This window comes from Bactrocera neohumeralis, chromosome 2, assembly GCF_024586455.1.
Source record: "Bactrocera neohumeralis isolate Rockhampton chromosome 2, APGP_CSIRO_Bneo_wtdbg2-racon-allhic-juicebox.fasta_v2, whole genome shotgun sequence".
NCBI classification, from domain to species: domain Eukaryota; kingdom Metazoa; phylum Arthropoda; class Insecta; order Diptera; family Tephritidae; genus Bactrocera; species Bactrocera neohumeralis.
Genome location: NC_065919.1, coordinates 494,672 through 516,408, shown reverse-complemented (window position 1 = coordinate 516,408; position 21,737 = coordinate 494,672). Strand labels below are relative to the sequence as shown.

Below are 21,737 nucleotides of genomic sequence, written 5' to 3'. Positions count from 1 at the left end.
TAGTCTTCATGAAAAAAGGTTCTAATGACGAAATCTTATCAAAGAAAAAAGTCAACGATTTTCAATTTTTTTATCGAAAAATACTTGAAAAGTGTTTCGAAATATTTTACTTCGAAAGGAGTCAGTTCGTCAATCACAAATAAAAATAAATTATTCTAAATTTGCTCAATTGGAAATAAATTGATAAATCAATCAAAAGAGAAGAGAGTGCATTTAGAGGGAAAACGAAAATCATCGAAAGAAATTACATGAAGTCAAAGTTGTCGTTAAATAATCCAATATTTTTCATATTTTAATATATGTGACCTGGTTTCACAGAAAACTAGTTTTCGCACGTTAGCTCCCTTTTCATAGACCAGGTCACATATTAAGAAAAAATTATGATATTATTATTTAATGAAAAGGATAATATAATTACACCTTAACAGTACAAAAGGTATCAGCTTTAGCGAATTAAGGAAAAATATCCTCTTTTTCTATACTATGTCCGATTGTCATAAAAACTAGTTTGCATGATTATAACAGTTCAAACCCTTTTTATATAGCCGCGAAATACAGTTGCCTAAGGCAAATTAAGTACGTTAAAATATATGATAAAGAGTATTTATATCCTAATAATGAGAGAAATTTAGTTATTTACATATACATACATATATGCATAGGTATGTGAATATGTGACGGGAATTTAAAATCGTGGTCCGAGCCGAATACGGAATGTTTAAAAGCGATACTCACACAAGAACTTTATCCATTATCGCAGCATATTACCTTAAAGTTTAAAGTTAGAGTCGAGCTCAGTTCGAAAGAACAGCAAATGGTTTTTATGTTTACGACAATATGAGTACATAGTAGGAATAAAAGAGGTTTCCGACAAATTCTTGCGTTGGGTGTTGCACTTTACCCTCACGAGGGCGCTTGACAATGCATCTAAAACTCACAAACTCGTCTATGTGTGTGTGTGTTTCTGCATGTGAACAACGCTGGCATCAATACGGTTATCTCCTGTAGAAACATATAATCATGAATGCACATATGTACATATGAAAGTCGGCTTGCGTACGTGCTGTTGTGTGCCTCGTATTCACTGCTATCTGCAGTCGTAGGCCCCGACGAATGGGCAGCCCCTCTTGGGCTCCCTAAGCATTCCAATGCATGAGCCTGGAATGTGGAATTTAATGTTTGAAAATGAGTTTTGTGCGCGCGTGAGTTTAATACGCAGCCATGTAAGACAACTGTCACGCTCGAGTGATTTGATAAAGGATCAAGATGTTAATTTATATGAAAATGCTACTGACAGAGCAAAGACCTTATTGTCGTAAAAAAAGTACCAATATTAGGGACACAATAAAGCACTTTCCATAAAAATTGGAACTGGCTACTAAGCCTTGTAACGGAAGATAATATACGTACTGTTTATTTTAGTGTTGTCAGGGATCTAGGTTTTAGCTCCTTTTATTTTCAATTAATACATACATATGCCTATCGTTTGGAGGAAGTTGTGTTCTTTTATAAATATAATACTGTTTTATTCGAGTTTTCATTTTCTTTATCAGGAACCTTCACGAATATGTGTTTGTCCAAAATTTGTCTGCAGTTCTATCTCACATCCAAAGTCTGGACTATGCTAGAAATTAATTTCTAATTGGTTCCTCCATAGTTAGAGCAATAAATAGAATATTACGCAGTCTTCTTAGGCTAGGTTTGCTAAGCAACGGTATTTCCCAAATCTCATTCTCATTAACATTATTGTACTAGTCATCAAAAATGGTGTCTGCGAAAAACAAACATCTGATTTTGACATTATGAATGTAAGTACATATAGTACTTAGAATAAATTGTTGTTAATATGCTAATGACACAACCTTATAAACAATATTTGAATCATGGCCTGATCATGTCTTTTTCTTACCTCAAAGGAAAGAAATTATTATGTTATTTCACTCATTTTTATAAGTTTTGATTTTAATTTATCTATATTCCCTAATGTCTGCTCCTTCACGTACGGACACAAAGTGCCACAATTTCCTGGACGATTACAAGCCGCAGATGAGCGTTTTCCGTTTTACCTTTTCCGTCGCTGTGAGCAGTTTCGAGCAGGAGAATAATTTTGTCGCTACTCGTTTCAGAACTTATGAGCTGGTAGCTGAAGCGGTTAGCAACAAACTCATAGAGTTGGCGACTGTGAGTCTTTCTGCAGGTAGTTATACAATGTAAGCAGCCTGGGGCTCCGTCCTGCCATACTGGAAGACGGCAGGAAATGTCACATTTAGCACGGTGAGGAATTTCCTGCTGTCAACGACTGTTTCCAGCCACTATAATTGCCTACCAGCGCCGGATGGTTGGCTGCTGATAACAGTTGCCGCAGAACTTCACCACCAACTCAATTAAACTCTGAACATTCATTCACAAGCCGTTGACATCCAAAGCGTCTGCGAAAGACGATGATGGTGACACGATAATTTTTGTGCCATCAGCCGAACATCTTGTGCTTTTGCTTAGTTTTACACAGGCGGTGATGCTGATGCTTGTTCTACAAATATCATCATAATTCATGCTGTTGCGCGGTGCCACGTTTTTGCAGTATTTCTCATAACCATTTTGTTATCTCACATAGGCTTCGCGCTGAGAGGCATTTGTTGATTGTCGTTAAATTTTTTTACGTCCAAATGCTCATTGAGCAAGCTGACGATGGTCAAACAAATATTTCTTAGCTGTCCGCATTACAAATAAGTAATTGCTCAATCAACTTAATGCCAACTTACCATATACATATTTATTTCTCATAATAGTGCATTATATAAACATAATTTCATAAGTCCTTACGTTGATGTGGCATAAAACATCCCCGCCCAAGAGGCTGGAATCCAGAAAAAAAGACAAACTTATTTAGGAACAAGCGGCGTTAACTACGAGAGAAATATTTATGGTTTTGTTCCATGAAGTAATTTGCAGTTGATTTTCAAAGGAGTATATAGTGGTAAAACAGCTTCCCATAATTGACTAATTCAATAAAAATATACAGTGCGTAAAATTAATAGTGTTTGATTAAATTAATTGTACCACGAAAAACGTGTCTCATTCCCGTCCACTGTAGGTACGAAATAAAATATTTTCTGGTCAGTCCAAATATTTTTTTATTTTGAAAATCTTTTCATTATCATATGGTTGTATAGGATTACTAATATACATATGTATATGTTATATTTATATAGGGCAAACTTACTGTATGTATGTAAGCAAACACATATGCGAAATTTCTCATTGCTCACTTAGTTTCATTATTTATTGTAGCATTGGCAATTATTGTACACTAATTTGTATTCTTTTGTTCGCTTTCATAGCGCCTATCGTTGACAATTGCAACTTTTGTTTCGCGAAAGTCGGCCGACAGAGCTTGTCAGCCAGTCAGTGAGCCTGGAAAGGAAGCAAACTAAATGGATCTACGAAACTATGAATATACTACAGATGTGTGCCATGTGAAAGAGAGCAATTCGTAGGAGGCTTTCGGTAGATGGAAAAGGAAATAGCCTGCTTAACTACTTAAAGTGAATAATTCTTAGTTGGACTTTTTCGATGTGCTTCTAAAGATCCTCCGAAATTAGATAGATTTTTAAAACATACTCGCCGATTGTCAAGAGTAATATTTGCTCCCTCCCCTTCCTGCATTGTGCCTTTCTACCTTTTGTGTAAATAGGTAGTTTTTATTTCAATCACTGAACATATTCTATTATAGTACATACATATATACGTATGAATATGTGTATATTTCAAATATGTATATGAAAGTGTACATTTTTGGTTACATTCTGAGTATGTATATAAGAATTCCTATCCTTAGTTATACTTAAAGCTAAACAAACATGTTACAGTAGTTATTGTTTTATGTCAAAGTTTGTTGTAAGACTTCGATCGACTTATATATTTTTGCTTAATCGTCAGAAATGTATTTTGATCTTACGGTTTATTTTATCTGATTATTTCAACTTTTATAACAAATCGGTTTATTAACTAAACACTTTTATTTTTCTCTTAGGACACACATGAATCACAATATTAAATCTTAATTACTCTCACTTCTGCATTGAGCAAGCATTTTACTCTTAATCCACATAATTTATGGTAATACGCCAAGCAGTCGATTTACAGATAGGCGTTTCTCCGATTTGTTTGCAAGTCTTGCAATTATCCACCTGACTCATTCTAGTTGCCGTAATCGTCGATGAACGTGTCGATAATGTACCGTTTTACCTCATTTATTGATGTACGTTTGTTGGAGCATTGATGCCGTTCCTGGTTATCGGGCAGCACCAACAATTGCTGCAGCTCGCCCTTTTATTTAATGAAATTTATTTGATTTGTGTAATGTTTTAAAATAAATAGAGAATAAGAAAAATAGTAATTTATTTATTTTTTTAATTTTAATGCTAATGATTAAATGGTGTGCAGTAATAATCATCAACGTAATAATTTCATAGTTAAACCTCAATGAATTTTATTCTGATTTGTTTAATTTCGCTTTTTTGTCTATTATAATTGAATTTGAATCAATTTTTTGGCTTCGATGCCGAGATTTCATGAATTTGAGAAATCGTAAATGTAATATGTGTCTGGCTTATGCATATTCCACTAGAGTGTGAACTTGGAAAGATTTTCGAATATTTGTGGGCGTCTTTTTATGAGAAAACATTTTAAAATCCTCCATATGCCACTAAACAAAGCCCGACCAAATTATTTGTCAAGGTCTTACCTCACTCAATAAAAATAATGCATTATAAATATTACTCTTGTTATGTGTTAATTAAAGCATGATTTCTTATAAAAGAAGATTCAATTGCAATATATTAATAACAAATACCTACGTAAATACTTGTATGACTGGTTGAAGCTTTTGGTCAAAATAGAGTAATGAATTTCTTACATAAAACCATAAAAATACTCTTGAGTGGCATTTTCGCCCCATTTGTGTGGCGGAATGCGTTCCAAAACTCACATTAAAGCCTCGTCCAATTTCCACATCGGCATCCAGTGGCAGCGTGTAAAGGCGCTTCGACACAACAAAACTGTTTGTCCAGGAGCAATCGGCATAAATGGAAATGAAATCACCATTTTGTATACTGCCGTTATGTCCGTGGCAAGTGCGGGAAGGATGTACGCATGCAATAATAAAGCGAAAGAGATAATTGTAATTTAAAGTCGAACAAAAACCATATGAAAGGACTGCAAATTTATGCATATGTATTTGTGCTTATAGGGGTGCGAAATAAAATTAAACTTGAAACGATAAAAAATCGCTTGCATTGCAACACAAAAGGTCAATTTGTGCAACAGTTAGATGCAGGAAAGCAAATCTTACAACAGAGAAACGAAAACAAAAAGTCCGCCGTGTTTATACACTCCAATAGCGGTTGTGAATATGGGCAGTGTGAAGAGAGTGTGTGCATGGCATACATACGTATAAAGGCAAGAAGCGGCGCGAAACAGTGTTAACAGTGTAACAATTTATACAATTTCAATAAACATTTGGTATGTCGAACTGTTCAATGTTTTTGTATGCTCTTGAATCGACTGATGCGTCGTCTATTCACATAATGCGCATCTGATTTGGGTATAGCAAAAGCAAAATGCCCCCACCTTACCTTCATTTATTTTGCATACGTAAAGCCTATTTCTATGAACGCAAGAAGTGAGTGTAAGGAATAATATGATGAATTTTGTAAAACAGATAGACGATGGTCATATTATCATTATACATACATATGTCATTAGGTACAGCATTAAACATACATACGTATATTTGCCAAAAAACCATAAATATTTTTCTAAAGCTTAGATAATGTCGTTAATTGTTATGAACCCATATTTTGAATTCCTTCATGTTTCGCTTATTTTGTATTCTTTTTGGAGAACTCAATGTTCTGTTTCTCAATAAGGCACATATGCGGATAACTCAAATATTTGTTTAGTTAGTTCTTAAAGAAGCATAACCTTCGGTATGGTTTTACTTAAACCTAAAACAAAAGGCGAACCTTAGAGTTAAGCCCGATCCTCCTCACACAATACCGTCATTGAAATAAAAACAAAATCCCTTTTAGTTGTTTATAGACTATCTATATATAGGTATGTATGTATATATAACTCACCTGATGGCCACTTGATGCCAACGAAAATCATATAAATTAAATTTCACTGGCAGCATTTCAGTGGTGCCGTCTCGCTCTAGATACAATCGCAGACCGTCCTTGCATGATTCCAAATACATATTGTGGGTGGCGTTGCGTATGGAGAAAATTGTCGTTGTGGCTTTACTGTCATTCTGTGCGGAGGGTGTTGAAAGAAACGTCCATATGTATGTGTATACACCACAAACGGTACATTTGGAAAGTTGTAACGGTGTGAAATGGAGGAAAATATTTGCATGTGTGTATAAAAAAAACTTTTTATCATAAAAATAATATTTTCAGGAAATCAACAGAAATAATAAACAATCAACAGAAAGAGTCGATGCAATGCACTTATTTGTAGGAATGTGTTTGTGACAGGTGATGACATCGTTGGGTGTTTACGTGAGGCCTTTACGTTCCTACTTCTTGGCTGCCTTAGGGTTCTGCATACGGTGTCCCAAGTAAATCACTTAAAAAGCACCAGCGAATACATTTTTCTTCGCTTAATGCTCTCTTAAGTTTAATTCAAATTTAAACTTACTTTGTCCTTTATAAGGTATTCACATACAAATTGATATTGACAAATTGTTTTTGTGCATGATATGCAACATTTTTTGGCACCGGCTTACGATGGGCGATATGTAGATATGTATGTTATAACAATTTAAAGGGGTTCGTGAATGCATTTATATATTTTAATATAATCCTCTTTGAAACAATGAATCAAGCATAAATATTAATACTTACTCGAACTCGCAAGGTTAGCATTATCGTAAAGTTCAGCGGATTCCGCCAACTACGTATGTAGCCCATATTTGCTGGCGTCGTCGAAGGTGCATTGTTGCCAATAGTTAAGGTGCTGCCAACAGCATTTGCATTTGTCGCACCGCTGCCAGAAGCTCTGATATCAGCGTCCAAAATGGAGGCATCTCTGTTAATAGTAGCTGATGTGGCGCCTGTTGTAGCCGCATTGCCAAGCAAGTTAGCTGTCACGGATGCTGATTCCACCGCGGTAGCTATTAATGTGGTTTGCCCATCAACCGTTCCGGCAGGCGATTGCAATGAAACTGTAGCGGGGCTTGCAGCATCCTCCGGCATAGGGACCTTTTTATAAAACTTTAATAAGTCGTTTATGTCATCTAAAATGAGCAAAAACAAAGATTTGTAAAACATTTTACTATTTGGTATCAAAGTAAACAAAAACACAATGGAAAGCAGAATTAGAAACAGAAATCAAACCGATATCGATATCAGCGATATGTGCCATACATCACAACTACAGAAGAACAGAAGTACATATGTATGTACATGCTGATTGAGTCCAGAGATTGAAAATGCTGCAACTTTTTCAAAGCTTATGAGAACTCAATGGTCCACTATGCAAAGCAGTGAAGGAAGGTGCATGGAAAATACTACCTATGAAGATACAATATGCAGATATTAAAGAGTGGTGGTAAACGTTACTCGGATAACAATCAGAGTTCGAAAGGACATTCTGTTAACTGTGACATACCCACATATTGCATACATGTATATTCTCTAGTATATATTTTCGTTTCAACTCAGAGTTGTACTAGAATGACCTCTTTGAAAATTTATGAAATCTGGGTTTAAAATCAGCTGCAGATTGGTCCCGTCACGCAGTAGTGTGAGACACTTCCAATACATTGTTCTTCTTTAATGGCATTACATGGGCTTATTTCAAATGTGAGTATACTTTTTCACTTACCGCTGCAATCGAAAGTGTTGCAATTTCGCTGTTCTATGTTGTAACCTTCACAAAACATAGTGGAATAGTTTTTCATTGGCCTACGGCGTTTATTCTGACGTTCCGTTTTATTCTTCGGTTGCATTTCAATTGCCGTTTTTTTGTTAACTACATCCTTGGTTGCCTTATTTGAAAATTTGTCATTTACTTTCAGGTGGTTATTGTTGAGAAAACTGGCTTCATTTACTCGGAGATTAGTTTCGAACTGTTGCACCAATACTTCGATATTGTCTTTGTTTTTGCCTCTGGAATAATCTACTCGGTCAATCTTATTGGTTTTAGATGTTTTTCCGTCGTATGCTACTGGCGGTGCAGTGGCTCGCAGAGTTAGTCTTTTCAGCAAATTAGCTTTGGGCACCGCATTAATATCGTGGTCTGATTGCTCTTTTGATGTCGCAATTTCTGCTACTGTAGCAACCTCCGAAGTAGTTTCAAATTCAGCGGAAACTTTCAGGGTTGTTTTCCGTTTTCGCAGCTGTAAATTGTCGCTGCCATTTGTGTCCATCATTGCCGCAGTATCAAATTCTGCGCTGTTGAAGCCTCCTAATGTATTGTCTAGCGATTCGGTATTTTCAACGCCTGCACTGCTCAGCCCGTCAACTGCAACCTCGTCATCGTCCACCTCAGCGTCAGCAGCCGCGTTCAAGTTTAGGTGCATGTTGAAATTCACCATCGGATTATCGAGCAGACAACGGCGAAATCGTTGTTGTACACCTTTGCCGCATGTAACGCTGCAAAGCGTAAAATCGCTCCAATCATCCCAGCCTGTGGTAAGCTCACAAGTCCGAGCCCAGTCCGTTTTTCAGCGGTCGGTGGTTTAAGCATGTCACAAAATTTCAAGTTGTTATATTCGTTGTCAGGCGACATTATATTATCAGTGTGAATGTTTTGCATTTGTAGTTGTTTTTGCAATTTCAGGTGACAGGGGTATGTTTTTGAGCATTGCAGTGGAGGCATGTTGCGATATGGTGCCATAAATTACGTGTCGCGTGCGAAACGGTTATTGTTGCAGGAGCAGTAGACAGGGCGGCAGGTAGTATGCCGTTCATGAAACGTTCGTTCATCATGAAGAGCGCAATCGTATTCGTGCCGGAGGTGTTGGGTGTTTAGGTGGTGAAGCGTGTGGTTTCGAGAGTGGTTCGAAATCATCATAACAGTCGCCATCATCGTGTACGAAACATGAAATGAAAATAAGTGAAAGGTAGTTTGTATTTTGAAGTTTACTTTTATATTTCTAACCGTTAGTTACAAATATGTATTTGTTGTTGTGTGGGCATTTAATAAAAGTTTATTTTTTTCCTAAAAGTTTTTAGTGCGAAGTCAACAAAACAAAATTAGTACAATGGGTTTTATAAGTGTTGTTTTTTCATCTTCAGCATATCAATTACTAAATTTAAGATAAATATTGAAGTTCCCTTCCATGTCCTTGAGAACTTGTACGCTCGAGGCTAGCTAGGCTAAGTGCGGCGTGTTTAAACTCGTTTTTCTAGAAACTGTCGTTTTGAAGTCGGTTGGCAAGATTTACCGAGAACTACCAAACCCATCTTCATGAAATTTTACTGAGGTCTTTGAGATACTTCGACAAAGGATTTTTTATGTTTTGGGTTAAAGCTATGTCAAAAAAAATATCGCAAAATTTTCGTTTTTTTTTTTGTAAAATGTCTGCCAATAATCCAATTTCCAGTTTTTTTCCTTCGTCCAAGTTCTAAGTTAAGACTTTAAATAAAACACGTATTTTTTCACTTTAGATGATCCTGTAAGGAGTTATCCTGCCAACGCGAACGCATCTTTTTAGGGGTCACCGGAAATGGCGTCGCAATGACCGAGTTTAAAATATTTTTTTTTCAAAAATTTCAGAATTTCTTTGTTATTAGTGTATGTTTGGAACAATAAAAATTTTAATTTTTATATGAGAAAAAAATTGTTGAAAAAGGCTGTTTTTATCCGAGTAAACCCATGTAACCCCATTCTTACGACAGTTAACCATAGACAGCTCTTTTAAATCCTGTTAGTTTTTTTGAGTTTAAAATTAAGTTCAAACTTCAGTAAAGGGGTTCCTTTAGTCCTAATAAGCCGGATATGTGGTTCTCCTCAGGTTATCTTTTTAGCATATTCATGTGTTGAAATTGGATATACATATGTATGTATGTTAGAAATTTAATACCTCTAACCTCAAATGAAAAAGAACAGAATAATGTATAATACATATTTTCGATGCAATCAAGCTACTTTTAGGAAATTAGCCAATATTTCATAAATACTTGTGATAGGGATATCTATTGACGTGTTTGTAGGCAGTTTGGTTTTTTTTTTATTTAAATTATTAACTTTTAAATAACTCCATTTACAGTTAAAAGCTGGCTTTAAAAATGGTACTTCCAAACCCCTAGCAAAAAAATATCAAGCTTTGAATTTTTCTGCAAATTCAGCCACTTTACATTCTGGATTTTTTATCTGTTTCTGCTGTTCCGTCATACGCATGAGAATCGTTGCCAATAAATGGAACATTCACATTATTCCCATCATGAAATGTGGACAGTTCAAGTACAAGGGATGTCGGGTAGATACTTATATGTGAATGTGAATATAAAATCGATAGCAAATTGACACTAAAAACCACAGGTTTGCTTGTAGATTTTCCGCTGTTTGGTTATACACAATTGCGTAAAAATTTGCTCTCAATAATACCTGTGTATATGCGTAAGCACACAGCACGAATCCTAATCACCTCGGGAGTGGTGATGCGGTTACTAATACTTGCTTAACCTGATAGGATCAGAAACGCCTGGCATACGTCAGATTAATTCCACTTGAAATCTCTATCAACCAAAAGTAATCGGGTTAAAGGACATATCAAAACAAAGCATACAAGCAGGACGTTTATAATGTTAGGTAATTTTGAATCACATAAAATATAACTTTGTTTATATTCTTATTTTCGAAAGCTTTCATTTATACAGTATATAGGAACTACGAAATATAGTATATACTTGAATATGATCTGAACTGATTTGGTGAGTAAAGATCAAAAGAATAAGACGGAAGTTACACACATCGATTTCAGTTAAAATATAAAGACGGAATACGCATACCATTCATTAAGTCTTATTCAGCCCGTATATTGTGTACCATATCCCACATGTAAGAACATACATATATGATTGATTAGGAAATAAAAGATGAGGAGATATAGCGTTTTTTTAACTATAATATTAGTGCATAGGAATGTATTATGCAAGTTTGATGTTTTTATTAATACTTTTGCAAAACGAACTATGTAATGTTATATAATGAGTAATTTATTTATTTTCTTTCACACTCACCCAAATGTTTCCAGATGTGATTCTCAAATTGTGGACTCCAACGATGTAAACCATTTATGCTTATGGACAAAAAGTCAGTTTGTGGAGCTGTATTCAATTCGCTTGGTAATTGTTGTTGCTGCTGTGCAGTTCTCAATTTGCCAAAAACAATTAATTCAGTGGGTAGACTTTTCAAAAGGTTGCCATCGAAGCAGGACAAAGGCTTGAGTGTTGCATTTAGCTGCCTGTTGGTTTTAACGTTTCGTTATTGTTTGATATTATTACTTTCAGTTTGAGCGCGAAATAAGGTGAAATAGCAATGGCATAGTAAAAGTAGCATTACCAGGTTATTTTTAACAACTTTCAAACACGAGTTAGCAGCAAACAGTGTTGCTGAATCTATATTTGAATAAACATTTAATTTTAATTTGATGTTTTATGTTATTTGCATTTTGTGGTAGTTTTATTGCATTTCCGTTACCAACTTCATTTAAACATCTGGCAGGCATACATAACTTCAGGCTTTAGGATATTATTTGATCCGAACGGAAACACATGCAGGTAAATTCCTATAAAGCCGTCATTAAGCACGAATGTGCACTGGCACATACACTTCAGATTTTGCACGTTTCGATACGAAATTGAGAATTGGAATGTGGATCAATGATGTATTTTTCAAGTTTTGATTTCGGAAAGAACTAGAGTATGATCAAATAAAAACTTCTGGAAAGGCGATTACTCATGTCAAAGTGTTGAAGTATGGAACGGGGAAAGAGTGACGATAAAAATGCGTGCCCACTGGAGCTATTCGTTTGGCCAAATTCGTGCATAAGAGGGCTTTTTAATTGCACTTGTTGTTTCTAGCACAAAAAGCACTCGTATAGGGCGCGAGATCAACTCGCCGACACTCATAGTAGGAAGAGTTTGTAAATTGTTTACCCCTTTTTGAATTAAATTGTCACTTTTCTACGCCGCTTACACACGCGTTAACAAGCAAGCGACTTGCTTTGTCAGCAATCGTAGCAGTTGCCACTGTGCAGCAGGGCAGTCGTGCTCAAAGGCGTCGTTTACGTATTCGTCGACATATTTGGTTCAACTTACCCTTCATACTGATATGCAGACTCGGCTGTTGCGCTGCCATATCCAGGGCCATAGCTACTACGGCCTATGCCACTGCCATCTCCTCTACCGTTGTTACCTCCGCCACCGCTTCCTCCACGTGCTGCATTCTCCGCTTCGGGTGTCATTTTCAAAAGTGACGCGCCTTTGTATATCGTTTCCGGTGTTAAAGTTATTAAAATGGCCCCGTCCAGCTTTCTGGCCCAGTCCGCTGTAGCCGCTTCTGTAGTAGCTGTCGCTCCAGTAATGGAGATGTCCGATGGCCGTTGCTGGGTTGTTGCTGCGACGGCCGTTGGACTGCCAACGGTTGTGTGAAATGTTGCTGATGCGAACAAATTATTTTGCAAATTCTGCTTTTTTACTTCGCCATTGACAGCGCTACCTCCATCTGCAGCAGCGCCCAATTTCGCTGCATTTAGTAATTCATTGGTGGTGGCGTCCTCTGTGAAGATATGTGCACCAAGAGCTTTCAGTATGACCGGGCTCTTTTTGATCAACTCGGAGATGCTATCGTGGACACAGGGTGCGGAGTCGAGTTTACCTTTCACAGAAATAGGTGTCGAGTGAATGCTGGAGACGAGCAGAGAGGAACAAAGCAAGACGTAGGCGACAACCACGGGCCACGACTGCGTGTTGATGCACATTTCTATCGCTTTTCTTAGAACAGCCCACTTGTTTGGAATGTTTAGTGGTTTCTGGAGTTTTCTTTGCACTTTATGTAATGTTGTACTTCGCCTGTGCTTATGTTTTCCGTCTGTTTGTTGAGGATATGATTTTGAGGCTACCAAGATTTGCTCCTCAAGTGCTCAGTAAAGTGTTGCTGACTGTTGCTGCCGTATTTTTAGCCACAAGCAACAATTTTACTTCACTAACGCCTTAAAAGAAAGAAGAAATGCTCAAGTTAGCGAAAAACGTTGTGGTTATTCGTTGTAGTTATTGTAAAATATGCTGTTTTTTATGACTTTCTTCAGTGCGCTGCAAACGTACGTAAACTTATCGGATTTCTTGTTTATTCTGTTTGGGCCAAAAGTCACGTTTTTATTACCTTTGTAATCCATTTTTGAACTGAATTTGAAGTATTCTTCAAATCTTCTTACACTTGCTTTTAAGAGGTTCAACAAAACAGATGAATAGAATTCAGTTGTCCAGCAAGGAAATAAAGTATAATTAAAATGAGTAAATTCAGAGATTTTTAGTTTTATACCATAATATAACAAAAGATTAAGTGATTTTGCATTAAGCCTAATAGGGTACAATTACGCTGAAGAAAACTAATAACATAGAATAATTGGATATTTATATTTATTTACTCCACTTTCCAGGAAAACTTTCTGCTCCATTAGCGACCTATACAGTTCGTTACATGGAAAGTGAAAACGTTTTTTTTTAATTTTGTGTGTTTTATTCTTTGTTACGTTGTCTTTTAATTCAACGCAAAAAAAGTACTGAAATCGAATCTTAACCGTTACAAAAAAGCACTCCTCTGCAAATAATGCAATCTTCTTACTTTATATATATTTTGTTATTGGCCAACAAATTCACGCGTGCACACACACTTTTAAAAGCAATTTCAAAATGGGAACAATGAAAACATAAAAAAGTAACGCAAAGTGAAGTCTTCGACAGAAGCCATTGCGCTCGACGGTTGTGATTTCTGACTTCCATAAAAATAAATATATGGTAAATTAGCACAGGCAGCCAGCTGCTCTGCGCTGGAAATTGAGCCAGCAATAAAAGTGCACACAAAATGGTAGCAACTGCATCATGTCGAACAAGCTTGAAGTGCAGAACTGAACGTGGCATCAGGAACATCCAACAAAGAAAGATCGGAAAATTCAAAACACCAAAATTTTGACTTAATAGCGGGTGAGAGTATTAAAAGGCAAAGTGCCACTCAAGACTTATATAGAGTGTATAACTGCAAGCAAATAAAAACAAGTAAAGAAGTAACAAGTTCGGGTGTAACCAAAAATTTTATACTCTTGCAACTTGCAAGAATAAGAGCCAGGGAAATATCTTAAGATGTAAAACAGAGTATCGGAATCTAATCAATTTTATATATACTTATACTATATATAACTTATACACTGAATATGTCAACATAAGGTTTCTTAGAAAAACGAAAATCATTATATCTGATTTTACCCATTTTCATAGTAGATGAAGATGTGAAGACTGAAGTATAACTTTAGGGGCTTGGAAGATGCGTACATAAAACAATTTACGGCAGGGCCATGCTCGGGTTTAATGTATCCTGTACTAAATTACAGAACAAAACTATTACCCTCTGTTGCAACATGTTGCGAGAGTATAAAAGTAATTATACATACTTATGTATGTACACACTTATGTACAAATGCGCGCTTACCCTGAGGACCATTCGACACCGAAAATATGAGACAAACAACCAAATGAATTAATGAAAACCAAAATGACAATGAACAATGTTCACAATTGATTTATTCCTGCAGAGTCCTTTGCCACAACGGCCAGGCCCACAATCACCCAAAGGCGCATAAAAGAGCACGTCAAATGGAGTGACAGCAGAAGAGATTCACGCTGCATTGCCATCCTTATCCTCAAGCACAGAGACTCAAACTATCATATACAAGTATATAGAGTACAACAACAAAAGAAATGACAACCGCCAATTGACCATCACTTTCATGATTCACATTCACAACGAAATCAGTGCATATTTAAAAAATGTTACACGCCAGACCGGAAAAATAAGATTTTATGCACTAGGGCAAGACAACAACCATTTTCAATCTTATTCGCCAAAGATGGTGACCTTCTTGTATTAACTTAATATAACCAAGAACAACCTAAATTCTTTAAGCTTCCAAAGTCTCGAATCGGTTAGACTACGTCAAATTTTCATTTTTATTTTCAACGCTATAAACTACCAAGAAAGGTCAACGTAGCATGGCGGAGATGAAACCCATAATTTTTTATCCAGTGTGATTTTCAACTATTTTACATCCGACAACTGAAACACCGCTTGTGCAACCAACCGCAAAAGGATATCATCAGCACCTTCCATAAGTATAATATGTAACACTATGCATGGGTTTATTTTTCAGGGCACGTATATATTATCTTTGCGCCTTCCAAAGAGTTCCGCATTTCATTAAAAGAATGCACTAACACAGATTCTGCTTTAAATAGTGCATTCACTGAATTGTTTGTAATAACGTGAGTACCCATCTAATGACACCACAACTGGATTATGTATAGGTGGGTACATCAACAAATATTCGAGAACTTCTTAATGAGGCAAGCATGCAGGGATTTGAAGAGCCGCTGAAAAGAAATCCGACATAATTGCTGTTTCCCTGAACGATCAATGCCGCCGACATGTAGCATGAACCATACTCATGCCTCGTACATACGTACATATGTGCTACATACGAGTATACTTACATGTAGGGATGTGAGTGTGTCACGTGGGTGGAGTGAGGCCTCGAATTAAACTAGCGAATGGCGACACAAAATTAACAACATATCAGTTGCATCACATTTATGTGCTGGCATCTAAAGAGCAATATATGTACATACATATATCCCTGAGACCTGATGACCTACCAACTGATTTTACGTCGAATATTTGCGCGAGCCTTGCCATTTTAATTAAATTATCAAAATTAATAGAATTTAAAAAATATACTCCTTTGAAAATGTCACTATAAATAGAGTTCGAATAATAATATAATTTTGAGAATTTAATTTTGAAAACTTTGGGCTACATTCTAGTCGTCACACACACATACATCTCTTTCCCGATGTTGTTATAGATCATATTATATTAGACGGTTGAATAATTTCTTATACATGGAACTTGTTCACACTGATAAAACTGTTTCACAGACGGAGTATGTACCAATAACAACTAAGGAAGGTAGGAATTTGAGAATAGCTCCCATAAATCATTCCCGTACCATGTTGGGTATAAAATTTAATTCCTGCGTCGCATTTAGTTATTGATTTCTCGCGTTTTTAGTAGATTTTAACAAACCCGTTATATGGAGAGTGAGCGGGACTGTAATCCGATTTCATAAATTTTCGAACTTCTCGTAGGGGTTCTTAAAGGAATTCGCTAAGAGGATTTGGTTGTTTAGGAGATATGCACATTAAACCATTTAGAGGGCGGGGCCCTGCCCTTTTTTAATTCTAAGCCAACAAGTGCCCTTGCTATTGCAATCCTCTGTGCCATATTACAGTTTTATGTCTTAATTTAGTGCTTTGCTTTGGCATTTTATAGGCTTTCAATGAATGAGGTTTTGTGGGTGTGTCACTGCCGATTACGCTCATCTACGAACTCATTCTTACTTCTTTACCAAGGAACGTATGCACGTGGTGTACCGTTAGTTGAAAAAATCTATTATATTCTATAGCAACATGTTGCAAGAGTATAAAAACGCATGGATGGGGCCAAACTACAAGATTTAGCTTAGCTTAAAATGTGTGCACTTACATATATAATATGTATCAATAGATATACATACATACATACATATGCATAAGTAAGCGGTTTGGAGTAATTGAACTGAAATTAAGTTTTATTGTTATTGTGCTCAAGCAACCAACCAACTTCATCATCGCCCACCGTCAGTCACCAAAATGATCCTTTTTGATTTGCGCTTTACGTATTTTATTAAATAACTTTTACAACATTTTACATAATCGTCATAACTGGCGCGGGCAAATCCCTCAAGTATGTCCCAAAAGGGTACTAGGTCCTTTAGTAGACTGCTCCGAATAAGCTGTTGTGCTACAAGTAAATTGTTGTGAGTGCAAGGTTCAATTGCCAAGGACCATACGCACACATTTATACAGATGGAGAAAATTATCGCTTGATATTCCAAAACGAAGTTCAAGATGCCAGCACTTTAGTTATAGCCAATGTAACAATGTATATACGTGCGTAACTTTTTTCTTGGTGAAACCAAGTCTTTTTGTTTATTCAATGTTACGAAAAGATCTGGCAAATTTAAAGCAAAAAATGATTTGTTCTATTTAAAATAGAATACTAAAAACTTAACTTCTTACAACATTTTACAAAATGTTTAATTTTTTAAGTATAATTTGTGCAAAAAAATTTATTTCTTGAGGGCAAATCCGTTATGTCCAATGGAATTTTTAGGTATAATTTGTGCCCTAAGATTTTTGGTATTTATGTATAAGCGTCTTGTTTAGGGTGTCTGCTCACTTATATGGAAATATTTGGGTGAGTGTATATGTTTACAATCTGTTACTTTGCTTACAAGCTTCTTAGAGTATCGATGCTGCTGTATGTGCATGTGGATGCATACATACAGAAGAATAACATTTCATTTTCGTGTCCTTGGGGAAACATATTCATTACCTCGTTGTTGAATTTGTTATTGTGCCATTGTCTCCGATAGACAGCCGCTCTGTGGTATTTTTGCGTTTATAACTGTATGAAAGCTTGTGATTGCTCCTCAGAAGACTTTGTGTTTGCCGCTTTGCTCAGCAAAACTTCTTCGCACAAATTGAGCCTTTTCAGTTTCTCAGAAATAATACGAAATGTATTGTGCAGCTTCAAGTACATCCTCATGGGAATAATTATGATGACATAAAATTAGAAATGGATTTCATAAGTGACACGGTAAATGGTGACGGGTAGAAAGTTATTTTCAATTTAATTAGAAACAGATTTCGCACAGAAACTGCGCATGTTTGAAAAGCCTTAAGTTACTTCTTAAATTTCTAAACATCATTAATTTTTATTTCCTAAACATCAGTAACAATAACATAAGCAAAAATACAGTTATTTCTGAGGCACACATGCATTCCTATGTTGACATGTAAATTTATGTCACTATCATAATTTCCGTATGAATCAAACTTTTTAAGTTTTAAAAACTTAGGGACTTTACCATATAGAAGTGTGCAGTTTCTAATTTTGTCTAACTGCACTTAAGGTTATCATTCTTCCCCACGGTTACTGTCTCTTACTAGTGCCGGTATTACCATTTTCTTTTGTCGCGAGAGCGAAAATCACAAGAAATCTGAAGCGAGTGTGAAAAACTCAACGTTCATCAGGGCTGTGACACATGTATGCTGTTTCTAAATGTGTGTTTGTATGCTTGTAAGAATGTTCATGTGTAAGGTAACCTGCAGAGGTTACATTAATTTAAGCTTCTCCTTGCGAAGTTAAATTTATTGTGCAATAAAGCTTTTAATTTGGGATTTATTCGTTGGTATTTGCATTCGTTACGAAAGCGTTTGCCAGGTGTCGTTACACGTTTCTTCACTCACCTACAGACAATAATTGCGTAAAACCTTATATGCGTGCGATTAATTTACAATTGAAATCCTATGCCGGAATGAAAATTTAGTTAAGCAGGGCTTATAAGATTATAGCAAATGAAAGCGTTGAAACTACTACCATTTTACATGCTGTTACATCTGTTCCTGAAAGCAAAAAGGTGTGATTCCTGAAATAATGCGAATGCTTAATCAATGTCGACTACTTTTAAGTTAAACGATTTATTTAAACACTTAAATTAACATTTATTAAGATCGATGCTTTATATGTTTATGAAAATGATATGCTGAAAATTATAGTGACTTCAGAAGAAGGATATATTACGTGGGTACCAACTAGAGCTCTTAAAATTATTCGCATACAAAAAAACAAAACATTCAAATATGAATATTAACCGATTAATATTGCGTCTATTCGAATAGGTGCTCTGCTGCGTGCATTTGAGTAAATGAAAATTGTTCGAAATCCATGCAGCCTTTGATTTTCTGCAAAGTTTCTATAAACTTAAATAGGTAAAAAAAATTTATAGAAGTTGAACGCTTACTATTCGAATAGTTGACAGTGAACGGTTAACCGGATAGTCCACGACTTACGGCTACCCGGATACTCATAACCACATATTGTTATTCGAATAATGCCCTATCATATGTACTCTTTGATTTATTTGCCCGTTATTCACATTTCAAACTTAGCATTGCTTGACAATTAATATAATTAAGCCAGTTTCCAGCCTTATTTGAGAATGTATGTGTTTATGAGTCCTTCCTGATAAAGTTGTTAAGGAATTGGAGCAATATTTTTCTTTTCCTTGCTTTGAAATATAAATAATAATATTCCTGCGAGAGGACAATCAAGAACCGTCATCCATGAACGTACACGATGCTTGGCTTGTGCTTTGCTCAACTAATAATAAATTACATTAGCTTCCAGAAACTTTATTACTTACTTATTTAATGTAACTGAAGCTAAGCAACCCGCTAAATAAATATGTGCTAATATTTCAAAGGAGAAAGCCACAGAAACTAATTAAAAGCACTTAGTGTATAACTTACGATCCATAGCAGTAGGCGATAACGGTGGTGGGGTTAGCTGTTATTACTCCGGAAATCCTTTACCGAATCTCGTTTTGTAAGCTAATATTTTACACATTGGAATTGAAATTGGACTATCGCTTGCAGTTAGTTCAGCATATATTTGCATATAATCGCTTAAGGGGTTCACACTGTATCGTTAACAAAATAAATTTTCATCTCATAGAAGAAATATTTCACATTTGGTTTTGATTTATGTTTTATTTCGTTTAAAAACGCTAACGACAAACTGCTTTAACTCTTTTTTCATTTGCAAAGCACAAAGTATTGCACATTACATATGCACTAATTCATCTGACATATTCACAAATATCTGGCTCTCATAGCCTTTCACTGACACACAAATTAATTGCAATTATTTCCTATTATAAATATATATATAAATAAAGTTTCATTGCCATAAGCTGCAAATGTTTGGAACGAATAAATGCTTCGTGGATTTCCGTCGCGGTTTCGCAGATAATCGTTCGAGCGAAATTTAACTTTATTTGGAGAAACTTTTTTCTACTCCTTTACATTCTCTATTCAATGACAATTGTTGCGTTTCACTGAGGCCTCAACTGATTAATATTTTCGCCCCGCTTTTCCTGAACTGCATTCAATCGCGCCAATCAGTCAACTGGAGATTGTTCAATCGTCGTCGGAGCTTTTATAGGCGTCCTTCTGAAAGGAGAGTGCCGATTTTCCAGTGATTTCATCTCACCGTTATTCTCATTCATTATGCGTCTGCGCGGATAAAGTTGAATTGTTTTGTGTAGCCGGCTTTTTATCTTATTCTTCTATTTAACACTTGACGCGAGTGTGTTGCTTGTACCGCTTTCAGCGCTGAGGTTTCAATTCCCGCCCCATTGATGATTTTGTTTACATTTTTCATAAGATTTCATTAGCATGTTGGAGCACGTGCTTCGACATATGCTCAAGTAGCTGGGTGCAGGCGCTCCACTTCTAAACAATCTAGGTGAAGCACATCCACTTGCATGGCGCCTGTCGCGCCCTCCGGAAGTAGCATGGAGCATGCATTTTAAACCAAACACTTCCCTGGGCACCCGGATCCGGCAACCGTTATATATTATGTAGAAGACACTGGAAGAAGTAGCGATAGTGAGGCCACAGAGGATTACTACTCCTCATGGATCCCGTAATTGAACTCGGTATGGTATCGTAAATGACCAAAACTGATTTATGCGTGACTCATTAGCCTACCGGACTAACCTAAATAACCTATGTATATTAAGACGCACAAATCAATTTCTTTTTTCTCCTCTTAATTTCCATATCATCTTTATTAATATTAGAATTAGCTATTACACATAAAAGCTTATATATGTAAATATATACCATATACATATATGGTATATGTAAGCAATATGTCTAACATAGCAGTTTTATTTTGGTTTCTACATGTGTAACTCTGAAACCCTTCGCCAAGCAGCCAACACCTGTTGTACTCACTACACAACACTACATTGTCGTTGTTGTGAAGCGTATATTCGAGTTCACAACAATAAAAGCTTATTTATGAGTATGCTTTTGAACACAGTTAACATTTGGCAAGAGAGCAACAGCAGAAACCACCACAATGACAATAAGAACACTGCCCGCAGCAATCTTGACTAAGTTGGCTGTCAACTGCGCTGTGATTTATCGCTCTCGAGTTAAGCGTAGAAAGGTTAATTTTTAATCCCTTTTAGTGGCTTAAGGCGTCTTGAGTGGAGATTAGAGTGCAACAATGCCAACAGTAGCCGTCAGTGAATTTGAAAGCGCGAACACGCAGGACAAGCGGCAAATACAAAGGGAAGATTGTGGTTGCGTGCAAATCCCAACTGGAATTTATTCACTCCATTCAACCATGGGTGGTAGTGGGTGGTGGTCACTTGGCTTGCTTGAAATTAAATACAAAATTCTAAGTATACGCTTTTACGTAACATATCAAATGCGCGCAAATAAAAAATAAATGTCTTTTAAAATATCTGATAATGTTCCGGCCATTCTGAGTCACGT

The 21,737-nt window shown here is 36.2% G+C and overlaps 1 protein-coding gene across 1 annotated transcript; it reads right to left on the bottom strand.

Moving 5' to 3' along the window:
- Window positions 1–3,314: 3,314 nt before the first annotated feature.
- Window positions 3,315–20,339, bottom strand: LOC126755795 (uncharacterized). Its single transcript, XM_050468523.1, has 8 exons — window positions 19,698–20,339; window positions 12,333–13,225; window positions 11,253–11,476; window positions 7,891–8,694; window positions 6,909–7,300; window positions 6,141–6,313; window positions 4,991–5,114; window positions 3,315–4,329 (listed from the first exon to the last, which is right to left on the bottom strand). Exons 2-8 carry the CDS (start codon window positions 12,992–12,994, stop codon window positions 4,201–4,203), a joined length of 2,508 nt encoding a protein of 835 aa, XP_050324480.1. The 5' UTR covers window positions 12,995–13,225; window positions 19,698–20,339; the 3' UTR covers window positions 3,315–4,200.
- Between the last annotated feature and the right edge of the window lie 1,398 nt (window positions 20,340–21,737).

What these genes read in the sequence shown, in the direction of transcription:
- LOC126755795 (XM_050468523.1), bottom strand. Translation starts at nt 12,994, where the DNA reads ATGTGCATCAACACGCAGTCGTGGCCCGTGGTTGTCGCCTACGTCTTG. An exon ending in TCTGCATATCAGTATGAAGG is followed by an intron (nt 11,477 to 12,332) that starts GTAAGTTGAACC and finishes TAAAACCAACAG; the next exon opens with GCAGCTAAATGCAACACTCA. An exon ending in AAATTGGACGAGGCTTTAAT is followed by an intron (nt 4,330 to 4,990) that starts GTGAGTTTTGGA and finishes ATTAAATAAAAG; the next exon opens with GGCGAGCTGCAGCAATTGTT.